The sequence below is a fragment of the Prionailurus bengalensis genome, chromosome B1 (genome assembly GCF_016509475.1).
Source record: "Prionailurus bengalensis isolate Pbe53 chromosome B1, Fcat_Pben_1.1_paternal_pri, whole genome shotgun sequence".
In the NCBI taxonomy this organism is placed as follows: domain Eukaryota; kingdom Metazoa; phylum Chordata; class Mammalia; order Carnivora; family Felidae; genus Prionailurus; species Prionailurus bengalensis.
The window spans coordinates 87,176,524-87,190,299 of record NC_057344.1 but is presented as its reverse complement, the minus strand read 5'-3'; the positions used below and the strand labels follow the sequence as shown (position 1 = coordinate 87,190,299).

General features: G+C 35.7%; 1 protein-coding gene across 8 annotated transcripts in view; it reads right to left on the bottom strand.

Moving 5' to 3' along the window:
- The window catches only part of ELF2 (E74 like ETS transcription factor 2), a 94,045-nt gene that overhangs the window by 59,935 nt on the left and 20,334 nt on the right, over positions 1–13,776 (bottom strand). For 6 of the 8 annotated variants that reach the window (XM_043604032.1, XM_043604049.1, XM_043604064.1 and 3 more), the window contains exons 2-3: positions 5,326–5,413; positions 3,682–3,921 (exon numbers count right to left, since the gene is read on the bottom strand). The exons of the other annotated variants lie outside the window; for them this stretch is intronic. In XM_043604032.1, the coding sequence (XP_043459967.1) occupies positions 3,682–3,753 (72 nt within the window). In that variant the 5' untranslated portion in view covers positions 3,754–3,921; positions 5,326–5,413. The remainder of the gene's footprint in view (positions 1–3,681; positions 3,922–5,325; positions 5,414–13,776) is intronic. 8 annotated transcript variants of the gene reach the window in all.

Genomic DNA, 13,776 nt, shown 5'->3' with positions numbered 1-13,776 from the left:
AGAAGATGCCCTTATTCCTAATTTAGGGAACTTGTATAATAAATAGGTGTTGAATTTTGGCAAATGGGTTTTCTGTGGTCACTGATAGGATCAAATGATTTTTTTCTTTTTATTTTGTTACTGTGATGAATTACATTGATTGATTAAACCTACCTTCCTGGGATAAACCTTATTTGGGTCATATGATCCCTTTTATACATTACTGGATTTAATCGCTAGGATTTAATCGCTAGTATTTAATCAAGAATGTTTTTATCTATGCCCGTGAAGGATATTGTTTGAGGATTTCTTTTCCTACATATCTCTGTCTGGTCTTGGTATCAAGATAATGCTGGCCTCAAAATGAGTTAGGACATGCTACCTTGTCTATTTTCTGAAAGAGTTATGTAAAATTAGTAGTATTTCTTTCCTCAATGTTTGTTAGATCATCAATAATGCCACTTACCCCTGGAGGTTTCTTTGTGGAAAAGATTTTGATTAGGAATTCAATTTATTTTAAGATACAGTGCTACTCAGATTTTCTATTCCTCTTAGAATGACTTTCAAGGATTTTGTCCACTTCATCTGAGTTGCCAACTTTTTGGCATAAAGTTGTTCAACCCTTTCATTCCTTATATTAGTAATTTTTGCCTTCTGAGTTTTTTTTGTGTGTGTGTGCAGTCTACTGAGAGATTTATCAATTTTCTTAATCTTTTCAAAGGACCAGCTAGCAGATAATTTCTATTTGTCTACTTTTTACTTCACTGACTTATTTTTTTTACTTCCTTCCTTCTACTTTGGATTTAATTTGATCTTCATATTCTAGTTTATTGAAAGCTCAAATGATTTTAGACTTTTCTAACATAAGTATTTGAAACTATAAATTTACCTTTAAGCACTGTTTTAGCTGCATCCTTCAAATTTTGATATATTGTATTTTCATTTTCATTCAGTTAGGATATTCTCTAATTTCTCTTGTGATTTCTTTTTAATCCATGAGTTATATAAAAGTGAGCTGTTTAATATCCAAATGTTTGAGGATTCTGAAAGTGTTTTTGTTGTTAATTTCTAACAGTTCTGCTTTTGTCACACAGCTTTCTCTGTATGATTTCAATCCTTTAAAAAGTATTGAGATGTATAGGCACACCTGGCTAGCTCAGACTATTGAGCGTCCGACTTCAGCTCAGGTCATGATCTTATGCTTCATGGGTGCAAGCCCCATGTCGGGGTCTGTGATGACAGCTCAGCCTGGAACCTGCTTCAGATTCTGTGTCTCCCTCTCTCTCTCTCTCTCTCTCTCTCTCTCTCTCTCTCTCTGTGTCTCTCCCCTTCTCATGCTCTGTCTCTCTCTCTCTCTCTCTCAAAAATAAATAAGCTTAAAAAAATTTTTTTTTAAATCTGGTCTCAGTTATCCCATCACAATCTGAAGTAGAAGAACTCCTAACTTTGTTTGTCTGAAAGAAGATGCTCTCTAAAACTGTATTTGCTGTGTTTTAAAAACTCTATTTAGGGGCTCCTGGGTGGCTCAGTCGGTTAAGCCTCCAACTTAGGCTCAGGTCATGATCCCGTGGTTTACGGGCTTGAGCCCCGCGTCGGGCTCTGTGCTGACAGCTCAGAGCCTGGAGCCTGCTTCGGATTCTGTGTCTCCCTCTCTGCTCCCCTCCCATGCTCACGCTCTCTCTCTTCTTCAAAAATAAATAAACATCAAAAAACAATTTTTTTAAACTCTATTTAAATCCTCTTTTAATTTTTTCCTGCATTAATTCTCATTTCTATGAGACTTACCTGTTCTACATTTCTGTTTCAGAAAACTGCTCTGGCTATTCCTCAATGTATACTCTTCCATACAATCTTTAGGTCATATAACCAATTTCCCCCCAAACTTGCCCTAACATTTTATAGAGGTGGAATATATAGATTAACTGGAAGAAACTGACATCCTCCATAATATTGACTCTCCATTCTCCTATCCAAGTACAAAGCACATCTCTTTGTTTACTAAAATCTAGCCCTGACTTATTCTTTATAGCCATTCTGACATATTTTATTTCCAGTGCCTAGAAACGTACTTGACAATTGGCAGTAAGTGGTCAATTAATATTTGCTGAAGGAACAAATGAATGAAAATAAGTGGGTTTCTACATAGCATAATTTGAAGAAAAAGTTCCCCAAGAATCATTTCCCCCTTTCTGGTGCCGTATTACCTAAAATGCCTGTGACTACCCATAACGCTACCACATAAATCATTAGTAATCCCTTGGCAAAATGATTTCACTTATCAGATTCTTTCTTCCATAATAATCAGTTCTCCAGGCCATGAACGCCTGGGTTCCATGTAAAAGAAGAAAAATAAAAAGAGTCTTCCAGAAACAAACTGTTGTACTCTTTTTCCCAAATAATAATGATACCAAACCAGCACAAGGTAAATATATTTTGCCTATTGTTCTTGGTGGCTCCCTTCTTAGGGTTAAATACAACAAAGGAAGACTATGCAATAAAGGGAAAGCATTGCAAAAAGAAGCAATAGTTGGCCTGGGTGATGTGAAGGGGATGGAAGTCCCCCGAGTCCCTGAACTCTTTGGTGAATCACACCTAGAAGTGATCATACAGAAAGTGAATCTTCAAGGAAGAAGTAGACATTGATTGTTCTGTAGCTGGGGCTTCTCTTAATGGGCTTTGAACCCGTTTTAGATTCAAATATAACAGGAACATTCTGGTTACCAAGTCCACTGAGAACAAAGGAAAAGCAGTACCTTCATTTTATCCCCTTCCCACTGAATTTAACCATATAGCTACCTTGGAAGACTAAACAGACACAAACAAGCAAGAAAAAGAAGCAGAACACAGCCTGAAATCCTAACTTGTTTCTTGGTCCCATCACTACACCACTATGCTGCTACTAAGGACCAGTAACAGCAATATCTTTCATAGAATACAGAGAAAACAGATTTTTTAAAGACAGTCAACTCTCCATTTGTCCGTCTCATCTCTGACCAAATATTGTGACAAATTATAATTTAGATCCTTTTCAGTATTCAGTCTTTACTGAATGGTGGGACCAGAAGCCAGGCCATGGAAGTCCATATGTTTCTGGTACTGTTATTTTTCTACTCCTATCTCCTATTCTTTAATGTTATCACAACAAGAAAATGACCAAATATGCTAATGATACAGAGTTCTATATGTATAAAATTTCAAAACCTTTCTTTTCTGATTTACAAATCATCCAAATTCTTAAGTATACATATAGGATTAAAATATAATAGATCCCCCTGCTGAATTAGAAATGATAGAATAACAAAGGAAGCAAAGATGACAACTAAAGGAAATACAAAATTCTAATTTAAGATGAATTTAATGTATGTATTTAGGTACATTATATATCTATAAATTCTGTAATCCGAAACAATGGATTTTATCAGAAATTAAAAGATATCTCTAATACTTTGTGTTCTTTCTTTCAATTTCTTCCTCACAGTTCATTCCAATATATGCATGTTCCAACAATTCAGGTGAGCCTGGCAGTAGTTATCTTAACCTTCTATTACCTAAATTATATAAGGGCACATGACACATACATGTACAGTTTCATGCACTGTACATTTCTACCCTCAAATACCTGTTTCCCATTAATTTCAAAATTATTTCACATATTGATTTCTATGAACAAAACAGAAATGTAATATACATTGGATGCCTAACCTCTTGATTTTCTACTCCATTGCTGGAAAGCTCCAAAACAGAACCTCCACTGTCAACCACTGCTGATGTCATTGTTTACTCCCTGAGGAAGCTTCAAACGCTATTAACCAATATAATGTAAAGGTTCATGGATGATTGCCAATGTTATAGATTTGCATTATCATGTTTTAAAAGTCAATAAACATGGAGTGAAGTAGATATCCAGAAATCCAGTCTTCTAAAGATGATTAACCAGAGAGCCTAAAAAGAGGAAGAATTTGAAAAATTATTAAAAATATACAGGAAGTATATAAAGCACAACCTATTTTACAATCTAATCTTTGACATTTTTGTAAACTAAGAAAAGGGAACTTGGCTTATACAGCCCTGTGTCGAAAGAGGGCAGTAATGAGCATTCTACTTCTCAGAAATGTCAAGCTCATAAGCAATCTATTACAACGAAGCTATTGCACATAGATGACCTTATGATATTTGTTTCTTATTTTAAGAGAGAAAATGTTATAACTTTCTCCTTTTATGAAGATGTACTTTTATTCCTGAAATATTTTAGTAGACATTTTTAAAACCTTTTATGCGTTGGTAACAAAATATACAAAATAAAGTAAAATTATTTTCCTGTTTAACAAATTAAAAGATTTACTGGTTTGCAAATATTTCATTCTTCTTCTTTGGCTCATTTGGTTTATTTACCTAAATAATATAATTAGACTTGTCTTTTGCTTATGGTAGCAATCTTATTCTGTGTTCACATTTTGAATATTCTACTAGGACTAAAAACAGATTAATGTGAGTTCTTTATACTTTCAAATAGTTTAAAAATAAAGTAGTAAATCACTTATAATGCCTTTAGTATTACTTTATCATTCTATCATTCTTTCACCAATATTTTTTTTGCTACTGGTTAAATATTCAATATAGCAAATGGTTTCAAGGAAACATAATCCAAGCTTTTTTTCCCCTAGTAAAGATGACTGTCAATATATACATCATCCAGATTTATGCTTTAGACTATTTCTAAAAGCTTATATTTTACTTGATTTTATGTATGTTAAATTAAAGCTTTTTTTTTTTTTTTTTTTTTTTTAAGTAGACTCCATGCCCAGGTGAAGCCCAACGCAGGGCTCAAACTCAAGACCCTAAAATCAAGAAAGACCTGAGCTGAGATCAAGAGTCTGACGCTTAACCAACTGAACCACCCAGGCACCTTGTAAGATTTACTTCTTAAAGAATTTTTTCACATAACAATTAAATAATTCAGAGAAATTAAGCATATTTAAAGAGAAATGAACATATATTTCTAATAAATCATTCCATTAATATTATGTCCTACATTAATTTTGACTACTGCTACCATACAGATATGGAAATAAAATAATACAGAATTTCTATAAATTTATACAATAAAAGAAATACCTGGAAAAAAATTTCACCCTACCTCCTAAGATTCATTCAGGACTATGAGTATTCTTTTTGATCTTATCAACAGAAAATGGGATAGGACATATATGTATCCTAACAAAAATTAGTAAAAATCTACAGTATACATCATACTAAAGCTCATTATTATCATATAAGGTAACAACTATTTTCAATTTCTTTTTTCTTAACATATAGGTAATATTGGCAGAAATAAAGTTTACTTACAATTTGAATGTTAAGTAGTCTAAGCATCCTTCACTATTTTCACAACTTGGCAAGAGCTAAAATACAAACCAGCAGTTCTTTGGAACTACTATTTGGGGGAAAAAAGACAGTATTAATACAATTCTATTTAAAAATATTTTGCTCAAAACAGGTATGATTCAGACAATATGTACTTATTACAACAAACCATCTGCAAATCCTGATAACACACATTATATAATGGACATAAAAAAGAAGTTATTTCTAGGCTATTGAGAATCAAAAGTGCTTATCAAACTTAAAATTTTAAGTCACCACTAAAGTGTCAAATTACTGAATAATGACAGATCCAACATGCATGGCCTATGCCTCATATTATGGGCTATATTTCAGTAAACCAATAGGATTTTAACACATGGCTGCAGGTATAACCCTTGATGCCCAGGAGTTTAAAATCAAGTTTAAAAAGACTAACCCAGAAAACTACTATAAAACAACACTAATGATATATCATATTGCCTAATAAGTCACTTTCCTGTTCTCTCACCCTCCATATTTAGCTTGCATACACTTCCAAACATCCCAAGCCTTCTCAAATAGCCCTCTTCCCTTCAAAGGCTAATCTCCGGACCTATGCACTAGATGTTAGGCCTTGCTCCATCGATTATTCCCTCCTTTTCCTTAACCTTCTCTTACTTAACTTTGGGTCCTTTCCCTCAATATCTAAACATCTGTAAGACTCTTTCATCTTAAACATAGAAAAGTCCTCCTCCATGACTCTGCATACCCCTCCACCTACTATTCTAGTTCCTTCTTTTCTCAGAGACGGTTCTAGAAAAAAACATCTATCTTCTGTCTCTACTTCCTAATTCCTCAGGTATTCCTCCTTTTATGGAGGTTTGGCATCCATCACCACCAACTGAAAGTTTTACTCTAAATTCTAATTGTCATTCAAATCCAATGGATACATTTCTGTTTTCATAGGACTTAATGTCTCTGAAGTATTTGATACTATTGATCATTCCATCCTTGAAACTCCATCTGGAATTTATCTTCTCCCTCTCTAGATACTCTTTTTCAATTTCCTTCTGCAGGCCCACCCCTAATTTTCAAGGGGCTCAGAGCAAGAGTACAAATGGAAGCCTACAGTCCACATGCTCAGAGCAAGAGTACAAATGGAAGCCTACAGTCCACATGCCTAAATATTTTAAAGTTATAAATCAAGCTAACAAGCTGGTAAATTATTATTCTATCCTCCTATATTCACATAAATACTTCTATAACAACCTAAAAGGTTGATTTGGAATTCTGATTTGGAATTCTCCCTGAAGTTCTACAGGAGCATGGGAATCACTCATTCATATATATATATACACACACACACACACACACACACACACACACACACACACACATATATACATACACACACATGTAGACATCCCATCCCACACGTCCAAATTCTGGCCACATGCCTGCAAACAGCTGCAGCTTGGTCATCCCTTGGGCCTAAAGAAGCCCATACATGTGTTCAGTCAAGAGAGGAGAGAATCAGGAAAGAAGCTTTTGAAGGGCCACATGGGCAGGGAATTCTGGGGTTCAAATACTCAGAGCTTAATCTAGAAATGGGTACCAGATGGACTAGTTCCCTTGCGCATTCCCCCTCCCCCACCCTTGCCCACCAAATCCTCATTCTACCAGAAGGGTTATAGCTGGACAAAGGCTAGATTTGGATCTCTAAAGCACAGGGCCTGGAGCAGGGTTCCTGCTTAGTGAAGTCAAACAACAGTGTTACTCTCTGGTCAGCCCTTACGTGGAGGTGTTTTCAGGATCTCATCCCTAATTTTCTTCTGATTCTTTATACTCTTTCTTACTACCTCATATACTGCTATGGCTTCACGAAAATCTCTCTTCCAATCTAAACTATTTTATGGGCTCCAGTTTGTCTACTAGACACTTCCTTGCCTCTACTTCTTTGTGAAATTAAGTAGCGTATAAATAAACAGTAAGCATCTGTTCCAGGATATCCCAGGCACTCCATTAATTGATTCAGTCATTCAGTAAATACTGAGCACCTGTTATATTATCAGTTTTCAGGGCTAGAGGTGTAGCGGTGAATAAAGGCAAAGTCCTCATTCTTATGGGTCTTAAATTCCAGCATGAAGAGATGAAAATAAACAAAATATGTTTAGCATACACATAGATAGTGATAAAGGCTAAGGAGACAAATGAACCAAAGAGAAAGAATATTCAGCAGGGAAGAGAACTATAATTCCAAGTTAGGTGGTCAAAAAAGAATTCACTAGAAAACTGACATGAATAAAGACCTGAAAGTAGGGAGTAAGCTGTGACAATGACTGGGGGAAGAGTCCTGTAGTTGAAGGAAAGGGAAATGCAGTATCTTCAGGGGGGAGTATGCCTCACTAGTTCAAGGAGGCCAATATGGCTGGAGTGAAATGAGCAAGAGGAAGAAAGAACAGAAGATAATAGAGAGTTAAGGGGAGGGGGCCATGTAGGCCCTCTTTGAGGACTGTGACTTTTACTCCAGGGAGAAGGAGAGTTTTATACAGAGAGATGACTTATTACAAGAATCATTAAGAAGCTGGGTTGACTGCCATTTGCAACTACATGGATGGAACTGGAGGGTATTATGCTAAGTGAAATTAGAGAAAGACAAAAATCATATGACTTCGCTCATATTAGGACTTTAAGAGGCAAAACAGATGAACATAAGGGAAGGGAAACAAAAATAATATAAAAACAGGGAGAGGGACAAAACAGAAGAGACTTATAAATATGGAGAACAAACTGAGGGTTACGGGAGGGGTTGTGGGAGGAGGGATGGGATAAATGGGTAAGGGGCACTAAGGAATCTACTCCTGAAGATATGCTAACTAATTTGGATGTAAATTTAAAAAAAGAAAAAAGAAAATTTAAAAAAAAAAAAAAAAGAAGCTGGGTTGAGAACAGACAAGGGGACAAGGGCAGAAACAGGGAGATCAGTTAGGAAGCTACTATAATACTTAGGTGAGAAATGATAGTGGTTAGGACCAAAGTGGTAGGTTCTGGAGAGAGTGAAAAGTGGCCAACTGTTGGATATATTCTGAAGGTAAATGGACAAGATTTAATAGCAATTTGGATGTGGATGTGAGATAAAGAATCAAGAATGAATCCAAAGATAGCAGTCAGAGTACACAGGAATAGCCATTAAATGGGATAGGGAAAAGTGCAGCAGGAGAAGTATATGTCCCAAACTAAACACGTTTTCCTGACAGAGGAAACTGTGCTTAGCTAAGTAAGCTACCCTAATGCCCACACAAACAATCTAACATGAAGAGTGCCTGAAGTTCAGAGTTCCTGAAAAACAGAGTTCCATCAACACTATCATAGTTTCTAACTCTTCACCCCATTTCTATAATCTCATATCCTCTGCCATAGCTGAGGTCTTATTATCATTTCTCTGTATTGTTTTAATGGCCTCAGAATTTGCCTCCTCATCTCTAATTTTCCCACCCTTCAACTCCATCTACTGCAATATCAGGATGATCCAAGATGGAATAATGTTAAGCCCCTCTCAAAATTCTTCAATAGTTTCTCATCACGGGAGAAACTCTCAGCCTCTTTGTAAACATCCTAATTTAATAGGAACAAGCAAGGGGTATAGGTCTATTTCTCGGAAGTTATGAAATGTTCATTCTGATATGCTCAGGTATGAAAATCACAAATCTAATCCACACTCACTTGTCCAGTCTCATCTTCCATTTCTCCCTTTATCTAACCTTAAACCACAATTGTTTATAGTTCTCTATATTCTTCTCTCTCTTTCTGTGAACATCCTTCCTTTTGCTTGCCCATCTGGCCAATTCCTAGTTGTCTTACAGGTCTCAAGTTGTAAGTACCCTCATCCCCTCAGGCTCAATATCATTTTTTTTTAATTTTTAAATATTATTTAAATCCAAGTTAGTTAACATATAATGTAATAATGGTTCCAGGAGTAAATTTAGTGATTCATCACTTACATATAACACCCAGTGCTCATCCCAACAAGTGCCCACCTTAATGCCCATCACCCATTTAGCCCATCCCCCCACCCAACACCCCTCCAGCAACCCCCAGTTTGTTCTCTGTATTTAAGACTCTCTTACGGTCTACCTCCCTCTCTCTTTTTACCTTATGTTTCCTTCTCTTCCCCTATGTTTATCTGTTTTGTTTCTTAAATTCCACATACACATGAAATCATGATAGGCTCAATATCATTTTCTAGGACTCTCCTTCCCCATCCACACCATGCGCCTCCTTCACAAAAACATCAGGGAAATAACAGCTTCCAGTAGATCCTTCACTTGCCACCTCCTATCAACTGTATCAAGCCCAACACCTATGCCTTTGTCTCAGTGCCCTCTAAAACCCTGCTCCTCTTTACCTTCCTAGTCTTACTTCGAACTACTTTCCCCCAAAGTAACAAGTTTTAAAAATCTGTGGTTTATATCACCTAACCAGGGCCTTTCATACAGCAGATACACAGTAAAGATGTGATGAGTACAAGAATAAACAAACACGTTCCAATGAAACAAGTATCTTCACTGTTCACATACCATGCTCATCCCCATCCCTATCCCTCTGCTAGTGCTCTTCTCTTACCAAGAAGGTCCTCTTCTTTGGTTATTCAAATTCCACCTATTCCTCAAGGACAACTTTTTCCCTACAACTGAGTAACCTCTTTCTTATCTCTTACTACACCAGTTCTTTCAATAATACAGAAACAATTACAATCACGTAAATGCCATTAAAGAAACTACAAAGTATAGTGGAAACATAAAAAAAAAAAAAAAAATCCAAGTCGACCTTGGAGAGTTCTGGAGAGACTTCAGAAAGGAACCACCATTTGCTCTGATACTTTAAGCCAGATAGATATTGGCACAGCAATAAGAAGAGAAAGAACTTTGAATAATAAATGCTAGTCTCAGGATTGAAAAGAAACTGTGAAAAATGATAAAAACTTAAGTATCACTCAGGAAAACTCTGCTCAGACTATAATTTAGTTCCTTAGAGTACAAATCACACTCTCATCAAAAAATTGTTTAAGTGTATGACTTCATATAAAGTACAAAAATAAGGAACACTCCAACTATAATATTAGAAATAGGATATTATATTACAACAGGCTAGTATAACTAATATACAAAGAATGCTTAAAATAGAGGAATAAAGGACCAAAAAAACAAACAAAAAATAAAGAAAACACATAAATATACAATTTACAAAAACAGATATAAAGATGGCCTTTAGGGGCGCCTGGGTGGCTCAGTTGGTTGAGCGTCCCACTCGATTTTGGCTCAGGTCATGATCTCATGGTTCAGGAGATCAAGCCCCTGTCAAGCTCTGGGCTGACAGCATGGATCCTGGTTGGGATTCTCTCTTTCCCTCTCTCTCTACTCCTCCCCCACTCACACTCTCACTCTCATTGTCTCTCAAAATAAATAAACTTTAAAAATTCTATTAAAGATTTTTATACAATCTACATTAATATACACATGAGTAAATGTGATGTGAATTCTTGTTAAGGTTCCAGTTTTCATGTTGAATTATGGATTCTTGTGTGTTTCATAAACAAAAAGTCATGCTTGGGCTAATTATTTAAGTATGTCGTGGATCAAGGACTATGATTCATATGATTTTATATAACTGGGGTCCAAGGAAGGGGGTTTAAAACCATATTAATTTTATTAGTTTCCCATCCAAAGTGTGAAAAACTCAACTGGTTCCCTTTAAATATGTCATGCAATTTGAAAAAATATTTACTAATCCTCTGGCAAATTCTCTTTTTTTCATTTTAACAGGCTATGTTAATTGCTTCTGATCTAATTGCTTCTTTTTTTAATGTTTATTTATTTACTTTGAGAGAGAAGGAGAGAGAGTGTGCATGCGCATACATGTGAGCAGGAAGAGGGGCAGAGAGAGAGAAGAGAGAGAATCCCAAGCACAGTGCAGGGCTCAAACTCACAAACCCTGAGATCATGACCTGAGCTGAAATCAAGAGTCAGAGGCTTAACCCACTGAGCAACCCAGGTGCCCATATTTTCATTCTTTACATGTAGTGTCTGGCACACTATGAACATTGAATGTCAATTTATTATTATGTCTTTGCAGAATCTGTCAGAACTGAATCACATTGCTAAAGCTTCACGTAAGAATAAAGCAGTAGCAGAATAGATGATAATTCCTAAAACCTAATTGTTCCTCATGCAAAACGGGGATGTTCATTTTTATAATTTGTTAAAACAAAAATTAGGGGGCGCCTGGGTGGCTCAGTCAGTTGAGTATCCAACTCTTGGTTTTGGCTCAGGTTATAATCTCACAGTTCCTGAGTCTGAACCCCGTGTCAGGCTCTGCTCTGAAAGTGGGGAACCTGCTTGCAATTCTCTCTTACCCTCTCTCTCTGCCCCTCCTTGGCTTGCTCTCTCTCTTAAAATTAAGAAATTAACTTTAAAAAGCAAAACAAACAAACAAAAAAATAGTACAGCATTTTTTTTTTTTTAGTACAACATTTTAAAGGGATAAAAAGTAGGGGCACCTGCGTGGCTCAGTTGGAAGAGCATGCAACTCTTGGCCTTGGGGTTGTGAGTTTGAGCACCATGTTGTGTATAGAGATTACTTAAAAACAAACAAACTCTTAAAAATAAAGGGATAAAAAATAAACTAATGAATCTTTTAAAAATATTCCCTTGTGAAAATGGGAATGCGATCATTTTGAGGGAACTAAGTCTAAGGAGTATACAGTTTAGAAATATTCGGGCCCATAAGTCAGAACCAGAAATAATTTTGGCAGCAACAGTTCATGTCATGGGACCTACTTTAGGGCAAGGTGATTGATCCAGATATTTAAAATTGGATGTTAGAAATTTATAGGATAAAAGATTGCAGAAAAGCCCTTTTAATCTGGAAGAGATCTTAGCGCTCATTTTACAGAAGAAAAAACACACGGAAGACGCTAATTGAAAAATCCAGTGAAATAACTTGCCAACCATAAAAGCAGTTTTGCATTTCAAGAGTCCCACACCATGGATAACAGTATCTTAACATCCTCATTTACTCATGGCCCTGACGTTGTTATCCAATTAAGATATATGTTCTTAATCTTATAGATTCTCATGTGAAATATATATGAATGATATATAGATAAGGAGTGAATTTAGATAATCTGTGACTTCATCTAAATTCCATATAAGATATTTTGATGTTTTTCTTACAAGCATGTTTTGTTGGTTTCTTCAACAAAATAATTACAATGGCCAGATTCCTGGATATAACCTAATTAATGTTAACTTGTTCAACCTATTTTATGATGATTAAAATCTAACAGAGAAGTATCATCTAAAAACACTCTGAATACAGATATCTTAATTAAAAAAATAAACATACTCTGAATAATCAAACTTCACAGTTATTTAAAGAATTGATGAGTAAAGAGACAAGACAAAATCAACCTGACTTAGCTGCCTACAGTCACCACTGGAGATAAAAAAAAATGATATTGCTGCCTAGCTACACCCCTTTAATATTATTATCCTCCTAATCTCTGTTACCATTTTGCATAATGCTCAAATTCTAGGGCAGCAATAATAAGGGTCAGAATAAGTATACGAAGGAAGCACATTTTACAATCCAACCTATCTTGAGGCTGAAGATAAGCAACAAAGATCTGATTATTTATCAATAACCTTAAATTTATATGACTATTCATTCCCAGATTTACTTCATGAACTATTTGTAAGAAATAGTAAGTTGTGGGAATAAATGTGTTTAGCCAATTTCCAAATCAAGTAAGAACCAGAAAAAAGGACAGGTACTAGGAGGTTTAGTTAGGGAAAAAGTAACAATCAAAGTCATGGCTTATGTCCTGACTTTGCTCAGATGTTTGAAAAGTCTCAAGTCTGGTCACAATAGCCCCTTGTATATCAAACAGAGATACATAAAAGTCTTAAAAGACTTGTTTCAGGGGCACCTGGGTGGCTCAGTCAGTTAAGCCTCCGACTTCGGCTAAGGTCATGATCTCACGGTTCGTGAGTTCGAGCCCCGCGCCGGGCTTTGTGCAAAGAAAGCCTAAAATCTAGTTAGGTTCTATTCCACAAAGTAAAAAAGGAATTTTCCTTTTTTAAGGAGGGACAAATTGCCAGCCTAGCAACTGCGATCCTAACTTAGTGCAAATAATTCTAAAACCTTAGCCAACTTCTGCACTTTCATGATTTAAAAAGGAAATAAAACTGCCTTATACAAGAATCTTTTTAATATTCTGATTTGATAGGATATGAATCCATTAAAGTGAATTTATCCTGGACGAAAGTCAACAACTAGCTTAGTTTAGGGTACTTTTTCCTTCATTTTCCAAACAATAATGGGATAATTACAGGTAACATTCATACAGCACTTACGTCATGCCAGGCATTATTTTAAATTCATTATATTATTAAT